This window comes from Mastigoproctus giganteus, chromosome 6, assembly GCF_048544385.1.
Source record: "Mastigoproctus giganteus isolate SK-2022 chromosome 6, ASM4854438v1, whole genome shotgun sequence".
Taxonomy (NCBI): domain Eukaryota; kingdom Metazoa; phylum Arthropoda; class Arachnida; order Uropygi; family Thelyphonidae; genus Mastigoproctus; species Mastigoproctus giganteus.
In genome coordinates, this window is record NC_143580.1 from 177,093,540 (window position 1) to 177,109,002 (window position 15,463).

A 15,463-nucleotide genomic window follows, 5' to 3' on the forward strand; every position below is an offset into this window, starting at 1 on the left:
TACTTATACCACAATGACTCCCAGCAGTCTCTGAAATATCCTGCATCTTGTTTTCCAGGCTGCTGCTCATTCCAATAGAAGCAGTGCAAGAACCACTATCACCTCTGCCAGTGGCTTGTTTGTTTGGTTTTTTTAGGAGCATTAGCAACTAAGGCCATATTGCTCCGTCTGCCAGTGGCTACTGTTAATCTATTAGTCTTTGTATCTCCCCAAGCTAGCAGTTTTCCGACCCACCTAACACTGCCTCAATAGCATCGGCAAATTTTCTTGCACCCTTTCTATTTAAGTGTATCCCATCTCCGTAGAAGCAGTCTTTCCTGTTAACAAGTACAGACCAGGCTGAAAAAAATTCTACCCCTTGAGCCTTGCACAATCTTTCCAGGGTCAAATTTATCAACAAGGCTCTCATCATATACTCCCTCCTATCGTGTCTGGGCAGAATTGCAGACACTTTCAAATTCAACCCTAATTCACAGCTTTCTTTCAACAGTGACCTGTACTTGTTAAGTAATTCTGCTGGTCTCCTACTCTTAATATCATTAGTGCCAATGTAGTAGTAGTAGTAGTAGTAGTGGCACATGATGCAAGAAAGCAAGTGTAGGAGCTTATGCAGCATCAGCCAAAAAAAAAAAAAAAAAAAAACACACCATTCCCTCCAAAGGCCTGTCCAGTTCCTCCTTAAATTTATTTAACCTATCAACTTCCACAACGACAGATGGAAGTTTGTTCCAGCCATTAACCACCCGCTGGCTAAAGGCAAATTTCCGCACATCTATTCTACATCTGTCCTTTCTTAATTTGAACTTATGTCCCCGTAGGTTGGTAATCTGAACAAGTGGAAGGATCCCATCAGAATTCAGCGTGCTCAACCCATTCAAGGCCTTATAGACCTCAATCAGATCACCGCGCAGGTGCCTAGTCTCCAGCGACTGCAATTTGCAGAACTTAAGCCTCTCTTGGTAAGAGAATCCCTTCATTCCCCTCACCAATCGTGTTGCTCTTCTCTGTACACGCTCAATCAAATCTACATCCTTCCTAAAATGACGCCTCCAGACCTGTACGCAGTACTCAAGGCGTGGCCTGACCATTGCCTTATACAGAGGGACAATCACCTCCTTTTCCCTGCTAGGAAAATTCCTATATATCATTGACAAAACCCCATGACCCGCCCTAGCTGCCTGTCTGCACTGCTCAGAAAACTTCATATCTGACTGCACAATTACTCCCAGGTCTTTTTCATTTTCTACCACCTTAAGTGTAGTACCACACAGTTGGTACGTTTCTCTGGGGTTACTTCTACCCATATGCAGTACTTTGCATTTGTCAAGGTTGAACTTCAGTTGCCACTTCTTAGCCCATCTGCCCAAATTTTCTAGATCCTGTTGCAGTAGCACACTGCCATTACTGTCATTAACAACCCTGCCAACCTTTGTGTCATCTGCAAACTTCGACATTAAGCCTGATATACCTTCATCAATATCATTGATAAATACACAAAACAACAGTGGACCCAACACCGAACCCTGTGGGACTCCACTAATAACATTAGTCCACGAAGAGCAGCACCCATTGATTACCACCCTCTGTCTTCTCCCACTTAACCATCCTTTTATCCATTGTAGCAACTTACCCTTAATACCATTCTGCTCCAATTTGTACAGAAGTCTTCCATGCGCAACAGTGTCAAAAGCTTTCTTGAAATCCAAGTATATGATATCAAAATTATTTTTTGCATCCAGTTCCTTTGTGACCACATCATAATAACCAATCAAATTTGTCAGACAAGACTTTCCCTTAACAAACCCATGCTGTGTTTGAATTATTGCTGCAGTCTTGTCTAGATGATCCTGCAATGCATCTTTAACCAGCGACTCCATTATTTTACCCGGAACAGAAGTTAAACTAACTGGTCTGTAATTACTCGTGTCACCCTTCGATTCACCTTTGTGAATTGGGGACACATTTGCACATCTCCAGTCCGTGGGAACCTCCCCTGAGTCCAAGGATGCTCTCATAATTATGGCTAAGGGTTTGCTTAGTTGCTTTGCCGCCTCCTTTAAATAACTGGATGGATCCCATCCACCCCAGGTGCCTTTCTTGTGTTTAACTTCAACAATTTCTCCTCCACTTTGCTCTCAGTTATTACAAAATCATTAAGCACACTGCTACAATTTGATAACCTTCTTCCATTTTCAAATTGTAATAATTCCTTACGTGTGAATGTAGATGCAAAATACTCATTCAGTTTGTTTACTATCTGAGCAGGATCATCAACAGTCGAACCACTGATGTCAAGTGGACCAATCATATTCATCCCCTTCCTTTTAGAGTTTATATAAGTAAAGAAATCCTTGCTGTTTTTCTTAGCATCTTTTGCCAAAGATTTCTCGTAATCCGCCTTCGCCTGCCGAACCTCCTTTGTGACCTGATTACAGACTAGATTATATCTGCCACAGGCTTCTGTGTCACCTGATAATTTATATGCATCCCATGCATTTTTCTTCTCTGTCACGAGTCTCATTAGTTCATTTGATAACCATTTAGGCCTAAACCTTGAACGATATTTCTTAATCGGTATATAAAGTCTAGTAGCTTCCACGATTAATTCTTTGAATGCTTCCCACTTAGAATTTACTGTTTGTAACATCGTCAGTTGATCCCACTGTACAGAACTTAAAAACTGTCTGAGACTCAGCACACTGTGATCACTGCCACCTAGTGGTTCCTTTATCTGCAAGTTCTTAATACCCGAATGATCACTGCTGATAACCAGATCAAGAGTGTTACTTTCTCTGGTTGCCTCTTGAACATGCTGCTGCAGAAAACAATCATCCAATAAATCCACAAAAGTCTGACTAGTGTGTGAGTGACCAACCCACAAGTTCCAGTCAATATCTGGGAAGTTAAAATCCCCCATTATAAGACATTCTGATTTACTGGCCCACTCTATTTCTCTGTACAATTGTTCATTGTACTCATTCAAGTCATTAGGCCTATAACACACTCCTACTCTTATTTTTCCTTTCGCAGTGCTTATCTCACACCAAACTGACTCAACAGAGCACTGTTCATCTATATTAACTGGGTGCACTTCCTTTGATTTTATGTTTTTCTTAATTAACAGCATAACACCCCCTCCCTTTCTGTCCTGTATATCCTTTCTGTACACATTGTACTCCCCAAATTCCAGTTCTGCATTCCTTATATCTTTGTGACACCACGTCTCTGCTATCCCAACAATATCCGCCTTTGATGTCTTGACCAACACTTCAAATTCATCAAATTTATTTACTATACTTCTAGCATTGGTATACATGCAAGCATACATGCTCCTATGCCTATTCCTTGTTACCCTAACACATCCCATATACCCAACTATTCCATGATGACTGCCATCCGTCCCTGAAACCCCCAACACCCCTCGCTCCAGGTCGCTTCTTATTCTAATAGAAGTTGTGCAAGAATCACCTTCACCTCTGCCTGCGGTTACTGTTAAACTATTAGTCTTTGTATCCCCCCAAACTAGCAGTTTTCCGACCCACCTAACACTGCCTCGATAGCATCAGCAAATATTCTTGCACCCTTTCTATTTAAGTGTATCCCATCCTTGTAGAAGCAATCTCTCCTGTTAACAAGTACAGTCCAGGCTGAAAAAAATTCTACCCCTTGAGCCTTGCACAATCTTTCCAGGGCCGAATTGATCGACAAGGCTCTCATCATGTACTCCCTCCTATCGTGTCTGGGCAGAATTGCAGATACTTTCAAATTCAACCCTATTTCACGGCTTTTTTTCAACAGTGACCTGTACTTGTTGAGTAATTCCGCCCGTCTCCTACTCTTAATATCATTAGTGCCAACGTGTACAACTATATCACCTTTTGTGCCCTTAAAAGATGATATCCGCTCTACAACGTCATCAACCTTTGCCCCTGGCAGACATACCCTGGTCCTGTTCCACCTATCCTTTTTACAAAGCATGTTTCCCGTTTCCCTGACAATAGAGTAACCAACAACTACTAGTTCCTGTGGGACCAGTGCATTCTGCCTTAGGGGTTGCCGCTGTGTTGCGTGATGACCAAGTGCAAGCTCTGGCGTTGATGTGGGCAGCTGAGAGCCTGATGGGCCCCTCAATTTAGATCTTTCGAGGGCATCCACCCTGTCCTTCAAACTCTCATATAGGCCCATAACAACGCTGAGTTGTCGCCTGATTTCCTTACACTCCTTACATCGCGCACACACAAAGACATCCCCCATGGCAATATCATGTTCCGTTCCAGAGAGAGTTCGGCAAACATTTCACAAGTTGCACATTTTTTTAGGCTGTGATGCGTTGGAGAATTGCCCCCCTCAGTTCTCCCCCGAGTCACAGCACTCCTGCCACTTTGTGCCCTAGTCTGGGGCATGGTAGTTTAAATTAATAAAATCAATAAATTAAATATCAATAGTATTTGAATAGAAACTATTAAATAGAAACAGTGAAGCGTATTACTATATAATTTTGCGTTAGAGCTACCTAGCTACCTCAATTAAAAAATTTGAATTCCCTACCACTATATCCAAAAACAATGGCTACAAAAATGGAACGAAATAACGGTTTTACCTATCGTAAGTAAAATCCACAAAAACTCTTTATCTAAATTAAAATAAAAAATAACCAGCGTAACTATAACTATATGACTACGTATTAAGTACAATATAAAATAACAATCATGTAAATAAAAGGCAAACACTTATCGTTTTTGCGGAGCCTGTAACTGACAGCTGTAACTTTTAAAGAGATTCAGCGCCCTCTCTGTACGTGTACAACTATATCACCGTTTGTGCCCTTAAAAGATGATATCCGCTCTACGTCATCAACCTTTGCCCCTGGCAGACATACCCTGGTCCTGTTCCACCTATCCTTTTTACAAAGCATGTTCCCCGTTTCCCTGACAATAGAGTCACCAACATTATCAAGTTTTAGCATGAGTAACATTACACTCCACAAGTAATCCAGTTTATACCAGTCCTGCCAAACAAATCAGTACTCTAATTTTTTTGCTATTCATTATTTCTTTTTGTTCAAGTTAACAATACATTTTTTTGTTAATATTTCAGTGGTGCACTTTATTTCTGGAATTAATTTTTTAAAGTGTTATTATAATAAGGTGAGGGATATCACAAACTGAATACCACTGGTAATTTTCATGTGTTGTAATATAATCATATGCAACTAACATTGTGATATTGATTATAACATAACATTATAATGTTAATAACATTAAATGAAATGTTGAACAAAATGTCATTAAAATGTACCTGCAGATCTTATCAGAATGAACATCATTTTCTGATAACATAAAGTAAACTGATTATACTATTGGAGAATTTGTGTAGTAAACAAAACAAATGTATAATTGTTCATAACCATAAAGAATAATTACCTCTGTTTAACATGGATTTTCCTCATTCTTACTTCAAGCATGTCTAACTGTTTTTGTTTTTCAGAAATCATAATTTCTTTAGTTTCAATCTGAAAATAAAATCATATTTCTACAAAATAAATAAAACATATATTTAATAATATTATACAGGTAACCCTTGTATAACACGGTAGTTAGGTTCTTATAAAATCTCGTGTTGTGCGAAACAATGTTATACGGGACTAAGAGCAGTACAAAAAGGGGGGTTACGTTCCAAAAGCCGACAAAAATGCACCATTTTTTAATAAACTATCAGAAACTTAAATTAGTAATAACCGAAGAAATGTCTTACAATCTGTAATACATATACGTCTTAAACTACTGAGTGCTTTTCTCCATTTTCTCAATTATTGGCACTTAAGGAAAGCTGTGATATTTGTGGAAATGAAAGATCTTGCAGTAACAGTAGTTCTAATTTTCTGTTCATTTTTCTTGATGGTCTGGACTGTTGCTTCATTTAAATTTAAATGAAGTATGATACCTTTTCCACCTTTTTAAGACAATCCAAAATTTGTATCTTTGATTCTAGAGAAATAAAGTTTCTTTTGAGTGGAGCTTTTTTTACTTCCCTTAGGCATAATTCAGGGCTGGAATTTAATTCACAACAAAGACATTATTCCAATAAGTTTAGTAATACATAACCTGAAAAATTTATAAACGATCAAATAAAAACCAAAATAACCTTACAAAAACCTTAAGTCACAAACTGCATGCTTTGAAATCACAATTTTTTATGGTCTCAAAAAAAGCACAAGTTCAATAGCACAGAATTTCCCATTTATTTCCCAACAAAATAAAATACGGGGATTTTCCAGTAATTTTGTGAACAGCAGGAATTCACAAAAAAGAATGGAAATGTTGAAAAATTACATCCAACATAACAGCAGGGTCTGGCAAGTTTTCCCACACAAAAACTCAAAAATACCGTGTTATCTGAAGTTTGCCACAATTTATCAATCATGTTAGAGAAAAATCACTACTTGTTGTAGAAGTACTGTGTTATACGGAAGTTGCCTGTATATCAAATTAGTTAATAGGAATAATTTAATTGTTGTATTTCCTGGATAATAAGGTGCATCCATGTTTTAGAAGACAAAATTTAGGAAAAAATACTTTATTGCATATATTGTAAGCACAAATTCACAAGTGCTTACTAAACAATATGTCGGTCATCATATAATACTGATAACATGTTATCACTACTGTCACACTTGTCAATACTGATGTTATAGTCTTGAAGACCCATTTTTTTCATATTGCATCATCTTCAGGCCATCTAGGACATTACTGAGTGTTCAAAGAATTATTAGTATGGGTTCAAGGAATGATTAGTGTGAATTAGTGAAACATATCTTGGAAACATGAGTTGCCATTTATTGAAATGGCACAACAACTCATGTTTCACTAACTCAGACTAATTTTTCAGAAATTTGCCCACCTGGGAAATGATTTTGGTATTAAATCATGATCTGGTGCCTCCATTCATCTGGCTCTTTGTTTACTGAGATGGCGGCCATTTTGGAATTACAGCCAACTCCGTAAGCAACATTTTCCAGAGGGAGGGGTGCACTTATGATCCAGAAAATACAGTAATTGAAATTAGCTAAACGTACAAACTCTAATATCATTTCTGAATTATATCAGTTGCAAAGCATCAAATAGTAAAAGAGAATATCACAATACACACATCTAAAAGGGAACACTATTTTATTAACACTGACATTTCAGGGAGGATTACACATCATTTTCCTCAGACAACTGCTGGAATATGCTTAGAAATACTCATCAAAATGACTAATGTATAAATGTTGCAAGCTATTCGATGATCATGTGACAATATTGTCCAATTTTTAGTTAAATACTGTGGCTGTCTGGTTTTCTGGGATTCCTTGGTGTACTGCCTACTTGCATCATGTGGTATTATATGTGATCTCTTTTATTGTTTGTTGGAAATTTTCTAGGGCATCAAGTACATTTACAAATCCAGGAGTCTTTTCAGCTTTAATGTTTAAATATCTTTTTTTTTTTACATTAGCAGGTTTGAAATGTACTGGATCTCTGATAGTGGTATAACAGTGAAGTCTATTAGATGCTTATTTTGTGTTTTCTTTGTTTTACTACAATTTGTATTCCTCTTTATCCTAAGAGGATAAAGATGGATGTATACCAAAGTTTTTGGGATATTTTGTTGTAAGCAGTATATTTTCTTAATATGGGTTACAACACTCTTTAGAATTTTTTAGATTTCAGGCATCTGTAAAACATTGGCTTTGTGAAGATTTTTATTAGTAAATCCTGCCATCATGGTGGGGTATACTAAACATGTAGCGATCACCAGATAGTGATCATCACCTAACAGATTTTCATTGACTTTAAAATCTAAAGTAGGGAACAGAAATGGGGAGGAGACACTGAAAGAGCAATAGGTGAGAAGGTGTGAATCAAGGAGCAGAAGAAAGCACATAAGCTGTTGTTCAGAATAGAGGTTATAATGACTAATATTTATTCAATAATCTTACCATATTTGTTCACATCTAAACTATTCCAAAACAGAATAACTGCAGAATGCGTTCATCTAGATTGGGGACTGCTGACCTTTCAAAGAGGTGGAATGTAGAGTTCACTCTAATATGGGGGTTTAGATCAGACTGACTCTGGCATGAAGTCTGATGAAAATTTTTAATTGGGGGATCTGTGTATATTTTGCAAAATTGGGTACATGTAATGTAAGCAAGGGTATTGAACAACATTTGGGAAGTTAACATAACTGTATCTTTGTGGAGATTTTCATGGCAAGGCTTTGTTGGAATGATTAAATGAAATTATCTCATGCCACATTTGGAATAGTCTCTGGCACTGCGGGTGCCTCCGTAGCCAGGTGGGAAGGAGCAGCAGTGCATAGCACATGCTTCTTGATTAGACCGGGGTTCAAGCCCATCACCAGCAAATACAGAGGATGCGGAAAGGTCAGGGAATGACCACTGCATATCCCAGAGCAACATGGCCTAAGTTGAGAATGCTCCTAAAAACCAAATAACAAACAAACAACTCTGGCACTGCCTTTCACACCAATGCATAGGTTGCTGATCCTCAATCTAGATCAATGGTTAGCAAGCATTAGCCTGTGAACTGCATGTGGCCCATGGGTCCACTGCAGTCGTAGAGAGACTGACTGATAACACCAGTCTGTATTTAAAGAAAATGTTCTCTGATGTTTTACTGCTGATAGAAAGCTGAACTTTATTTTTAATGGAAATTTCAAAATTTACTCAAAATTAGCTCTATCATGTCAGAATTTTTTTACAAAAAAAAAAAAACAAAAAAAAAAAAAAAAAATATTGGTGAGGTGCCTCTGGTTTATTTTGCATTTTTATGGATTTTGCAAACTGGTTATTTTTATACAAAAATACTAATAAAAATATGTGAAAGCAGAAATTTCAAAAGGCTACATCCTCTTATCAAGCAGAGATGGCAAGAAACTTTTTTATACACTATAAAGATTATGTATATATTAAGTGCAATAGCATCATTAATACACAGCCATTTCTGAATAAACAGAATATTCATAAGGCGGCATTTTTTTAAGTTATATCTCATATTATGAATACCTTCACAACAAGTTGCCATGATATTGCACTACTTCGAATAAGTAACGCTTCACCTAAGGAGAAGACTAATGTTACTTATTCTCAGATAGGTACCACCACCACCCAGACATCACCGTTTCAGGGCTATTTTGTATATGTGTGGGATAATAACTCGACTATCCACTTGTCCCTATTAGACTTAGAAAAGCAAAAAGGTAGAGGGAAAGTAATAGTAGGAGTGGAAGAGGAAAAGAAACGGTGTAGAAGAATGAAAGGGACAGTAACTCCTTCAACTCACACCACTCAAAAACTCAAACTCCTCGAATAGGCAATGCTTCCCCAGTGGGGAAGACTGTTGTGACCTTTTTTTGGAAACTCTGGACATCATCAGGCTCCCCCTGGTGCCGTTTCAGGGCTATTTGGCCCTTCTTCAGTGGGTGGGTAGGTACCCAAGTGATGCAATGACAGCAAAACAGTTATGAAGTATAACTCCACAATATAAGAGATGCCTGATGGTGTATGTATTTAGACTAAGATGCATTTAGCCTCAAGATGCGAGCAAATTTAGACTATGTATATATTAAGTGCAATAGCATCATTAATACATAGGACTAAACCCAGATAGACACCAAGCTAAAATTGTCAAGCTCATCACAGATGCAGCAAACAATTCCATAAAGCAAAAAAACTCAGACGGGTGGAAAACACCTGCCAAAAAAATTTTCAACGTGCCAGGTGTAGCTGGCCTGAGCAGAGGCAGAGGCACTACGACAACAGTACCACGTGGCTAGGAATCAATACACAGCAAAGATCCATGAACGAAAACAATGCTCCTGGGAGCACCTAGTATCCACAGCTGAAAATGACAACCCCTGGAGAGTGGTCTACAGAGTGACCACAAATAAACTCCCCAGAGGCGAAGCCATCCCCGCAACAAAGAAGCCACAAGGGGAGTACACCAAGAAGGCACCAAAACATGGCAGGAATCCATCAATAATATCCTAGATGCCATGTTCCAGAAACATTAGCATTAGCATTAGTAGAGGCATTTGATGCAAGAAAGCAAGCTTATGCAGCATCAGCCAAAAAAAAAAAAAAAAAAAAAACCCACTTCCACTTCACCCCTCTCTTCGTTCCAAATACCTGTCCAGCTGAGCCTTAAACTTATTTAGGCTATCAACCTCCACCACAAGGGATGGAAGTCTGTTCCACCAACCAACCACCCGCTGGCTAAAGGCAAATTTCCTCACGTCTATCCTACATCTGTCTTTCCTCAATTTGAATTTATGCCCTCTCAGGTGATTTTTCTGAGCTAGAGGAAGAATCCCATCAGCATTGAGCATGCTTAAACCATTCAAGGCTTTATACACCTCTATCAGATCACCTCGCTGGTGCCTAGTCTCCAGACACTGTAATTTGCAAAACTTAAGCCTTTCTTCGTAAGAGCACCCCTTTGTTCCATTCACTAATCCTGTTGCCCTTCTCTGTACTCGTTCCAGCAGCTCTACATCCTTCTTGAAATGAGGCCTCCAGACCTGTATACAAAAGTACTCTAGGTGTGGCCTGACCATTGCCTTATACAATGGAATAATCACCTCCTTATCCCTGCTGGAAAAATTCCTGTATATCATTGACAATACTTCATGAGCTACTCTTGCAGCCCGTCTGCACTGTCAGAGAACTTCATATCTGCCTGCACAACCACCCCCCCAAGTCCCTTTCATTCTCTACCACTGTCAGTGTAGTACCACAGAGTTGATACGTTGCTCTGGGGTTGCTGTTTCCCATGTGTAGTACTTTACATTTGTCAATGTTAAACTTCATTTGCCACCTCTCAGCCCATCTGCTCAACCTTTCTAGATCCTGTTGCAGCAGCATAGTGTCAGTAGTGTCCTTGACAACCCTGCCAACCTTTGTATCGTCTGCAAACTTGGACATTAAGCTTGATATACCATCATCAATATCATTTATAAATACAGAAAACAATAATGGACCCAACACTGAGCCCTGAGGGACTCTACTAATAACATTAGTCCACGATGAGCAGTGTCCATTGATTACCAGATGATTACATCTGGACCCAACCACCCCAAAACAAACATCGCTCTGCCTAAGAAATAGTAACTACACCAAAACCAAGGAGGGGGATTTCTTCATCAGGATCAAACTGGACATTGCAGCTGCCAAACTGAGAAACAGGAAATCACCAGGCGCAGACTTACTAGAACTAGAAATCGTAAAAAAGGCAGTTAAGACTATCACAGAAAAAATACTAAACTTATTTAACCATTGCCTAAAAGAAGGCAATTTCCCACATACCTGGAAAACAGAAAAGCTTCAGCTCATCCTCAAAAATCTAACAAAGCAGCAGGATCTCCTGGTGTCCTACAGACCCATAGCCTTACTGTCCATACTGAGCAAACTGATGGAACACCTTCTACAAAACTGGATAGAAACCCACTACTCAAACGCAGGACTTCAATCCCGAAATCAGTTCGGGTTCAGAAAAGGACATTCCACTGTGGATGCATTACAAAATGTTGTTAACGCTGCAACCACAACCAAACGAAAGTACTCACAATAGATTTTGTTGGGGCGCTTGACACCCTCTGATGGCCAAGTGTCCTCGGCAGGCTCCTGAAGGCTAACCTGCCAGCAAATCTACACAAATGCATCAGTACATACCTCTCAGACAGGTCAGTCACAGTCACTACTCCATACTGCTCCGTATCACGATCGTTATCGTTTAAACTGGATCTAATTTGGTACATAATTAATTAGCGGCAGAAAACATCCTTTTGGATTCTGTTGTTGCTTTGTACTGAGATAGTCGTACATGAGATGCAGTTTAATCCCCCTCCATATTCCCTCACCTTCAAAAAATCTTATTTCCTTTTTATCAAAAATAAAAAATGTTTTCTTTTTGACTTTATGGCACTATATCCATATTAACAAAAGAAAAAGGGACTGACTGTTAAGCTTGGTGAGGAAACCAAATCTATGTTATTAATTTTTATTTTCCTGTATCTTAGAATTGCCTTCAGTGGCCATTGTTATGATTTTCGTACAGCAGCTCCTCCTCCTCAAGCACTAAGCCACACAAGCTACCAGACTACGTTAAAAAATAAGAATTTCCAGGAGCTGAGGGATATTCCGCCCCCCCCCCACACGTGTATATATATATTTATATATATATGACCCTTTGAAAGAAATTTTTGCCAGGTTTTTGTTTATTTTCGTTTAGTTTTCACGTCTCGTTTTTCCTGATTCCCCACCTCGACATTTTTTAAAAAAGTATATTCATGTGATTTTCTGTTTTTTCTGAATGTTACAAAGAGTGATAATTTGCTTTTCAGTAGAAATTTACTACAAACTAAACTCATTTGCATTATATGGTTAGTTCCTTTTGTTGTGTGCATGTTATGTACTAATATCTGCCCAGTTACGAAGCAAGTTTGTCCTTCTTTAAGACGAATTTTTTGGGTGTTTTTTCTTTCCTTGAAACATGCAGATTGCATTTCGTGTGTTAATTATACTTCAGAAAGCGAATGTAATCGAAATGCACCATCTAGTCAAATAGAGCTGATTCTGTTTCCACTATTTGTTAGTTGTCTCTGTATTAGCCATTGCATCTGCTTTTTCTTTATATTAAACTAGTAGCAGCATGTGATGCAAGAAAGCAAGTGTATGAGCTTATGCAGCATCAGCCAAAAAAAAAAAAAAAAATATCACACCATTCCCTCCAAATGCCTGTCCAGTTCCTCCTTAAATTTATTCAACCTATCAACTTCCACAACGACACATGGAAGTTTGTTCCAGCAATTAACCACCCACTACCTAAAGGCAAATTTCCGCACACATCTGTCTTTTCTTAATTTGAATTTATGCCCCTTAGGTTCGTAATCTGAACAAGTGGAAGGATCCCATCAGAATTCAGCAAGCTCAACCCATTCAAAGCCTTATACACCTCAATCAGATCACCGCACAGGTGCCTAGTCTCCAGCCACTGCAATTTGCAGAACTTAAGCCTCTCTCTCTTGGTAAGAGGATCCCTTCATTCCCCTCACCAATCTTGTTGCCCTTCTCTGTACACGCTCAAGCAAATCTACATCCTTCCTAAAATGAGGCCTCCAGACCTGTACGCAATAATCAAGGCACGGCCTAACCATTGCCTTATACAGAGGGACAATCACCTCCTTCTCCCTGCTAGCAAAATTCCTATATATCATTGACAAAACCCCATGACCTGCCCTGGCAGCCTGTCTGCATTACTCAGAAAACTTCATATCTGACTGCACAATTACTCTCAGGTCTTTTTCATTTTCTACCACGTTAAGCATAGTACCACACACTTGGTACATTTCTCTGGGGTTACTTTTACCCATATGCAGTACTTTGCATTTATGAAGGTTAAACTTGAGTTGCCACTTCTTAGCCCATCTGCCCAAATTATCTAGATCCTGTTGCAGTAGCACACTGCCATTACTGTCATTAACAACCCTGCCAACCTTTGTATCATCTGCAAACTTTGACACTAAGCCTGATATACCTTCATCAATATCATTGATAAATATACAAAACAACAGTGGACCTAACACCGAACCCTGTGGGACTCCACTAATAACATTAGTCCACGAAGAGCAGCACCCATTGATTACCACCCTCTGTCTTCTCCCACTTAACCATCCTTTTATCCATTGTAGCAACTTACCCTTAATACCATTCTGCTCCAATTTGTACAATAGTCTTCCATGCGCAACAGTGTCAAAAGCTTTCCTGAAATCCAAATATATATGATATCAGAATTATTTTTTGCATTCAGTTCCTTAGTAACCACATCATAATATCCTATGAAATTTATCAGACAAGACTCTCCCTTAACAAACCCATGCTGTGTCTGAATTATTACTGCAGTCTTGTCTAGATGATCCTGCAATGCATCTTTAACCAGTGACTCCATTATTTTACCCGGAACAGACGTTAAACTAACTGGCTGTAATTACTCGTGTCACCCTTCGATCCCCCTTTGTGAATTGGGGATACATTTGCACATCTCCAGTCCATGGGAACCTCCCCTGAGTCCAAGGATGCTCTCATAATTATGGCTAAGGGTTTGCTTAGTTGCTTTGCCGCCTCCTTTAATATAACTGGATAGATCCCATCCACCCCAGGTGCTTTTCTTATGTTTAACTTCAACAATTTTTCCTCCACTTTGCTTTCAGTTATTACAAAATCATTAAATATCCTGCTACAATTTGATAACCTTCTGCCATTTTCAAACCTTAATAATTCCTCATGTGTGAATGTAGATGCAAAATACTCATTCAGTTTGTTTGCTATCTGAGCAGGATCATCAACACTTGAACCATCGCTGTCAAGTGGACCAATCAGATTCATCCCCTTACTTTTAGAGTTTATATAAGTAAAGAAATCCTTGCTGTTTTTCTTAGCATCTTTTGCCAAGGATTTCTCATTTACCCATTACCATTACCAATACAACACAGTTCAGAGGACTTAGCTTCCTTCTCTTTCACGGTGGGATTCCTTTGTGCGGGTTCCTTCCATGGAGTGTGGTGATTCTCTCTCTCTCTCGAAATCTGCTGTACAGCTCTGCCAGTACTGTCTTATTTCGGGGACAGTTCTCTGTTAATACTGAAAGAAATTACCACAGCAGTAGTAGAAGCCAAGGCACTATCTGACTGGCTTGTTATTCAACTTCTGGATTAAATTCTAGCACAGGAACATGCCCGGCGGAACCCTTCACTATACAGCTGGACACTACCAGACCGGAAGTCTGTAACCTCACCGAGCAACAACCACAAACCCCTCTTTTGGTGCGAGCACCTTATTTCCTTCTCATTTATTTATTTATTGAATTGATTGCAAGTTACAATTGCCCCTTGTACTACTTTTTTATATGCAAGCTTATGTGCAAACCTCGCTGGGGTTTGCACACATTTACCTATCTCCCCCCCCCCCATCTAATTTAAACCTGACCCAATCACAGTGTTATTCTTTAAACTCACTCTTCTTTCTTTGGTGGGAAAAACAAAATATTTTTCCCACACAACAAAATGCTTTCATCTTTTACCTCAAGATCACCTGTTCACAATACTCTTGAACTGCTCCATACCGACACCCTTTCCCAAAATTCACCGAGTGTCGCATCGTCAGGCGGCGGTGTAAATAGAGGGATTAAACTATTCTTCAGAAGCTTTTAATTTTAACCCTTCCACACCTGCCTTACCACTGTTCACCATATTCCTTAATTGCACTACCAGGCCTACTCCCACTAATGGAATATTTCCACAATGATGTTTTTGTTATTCCTTAAGTGCTTTACTTCCATACTCACTACACTTACTAAGAGAAATACACTGGTGTACAAAACTTAAGAACCAGTCAGGTTTTCAC

The 15,463-nt window shown here is 39.0% G+C and overlaps 1 protein-coding gene across 4 annotated transcripts in view; it reads right to left on the reverse strand.

Annotated features, from left to right (window-relative positions):
- LOC150084772 (coiled-coil domain-containing protein 167-like) overlaps window positions 1-15,463 on the reverse strand; it is a 139,252-nt gene that overhangs the window by 69,293 nt on the left and 54,496 nt on the right. For all 4 annotated transcript variants that reach the window (XM_090375530.1, XM_090375531.1, XM_090375527.1 and 1 more), the window contains one exon: window positions 5,424-5,512. In XM_090375530.1, the coding sequence (XP_090231656.1) occupies window positions 5,424-5,512 (89 nt within the window). The remainder of the gene's footprint in view (window positions 1-5,423; window positions 5,513-15,463) is intronic.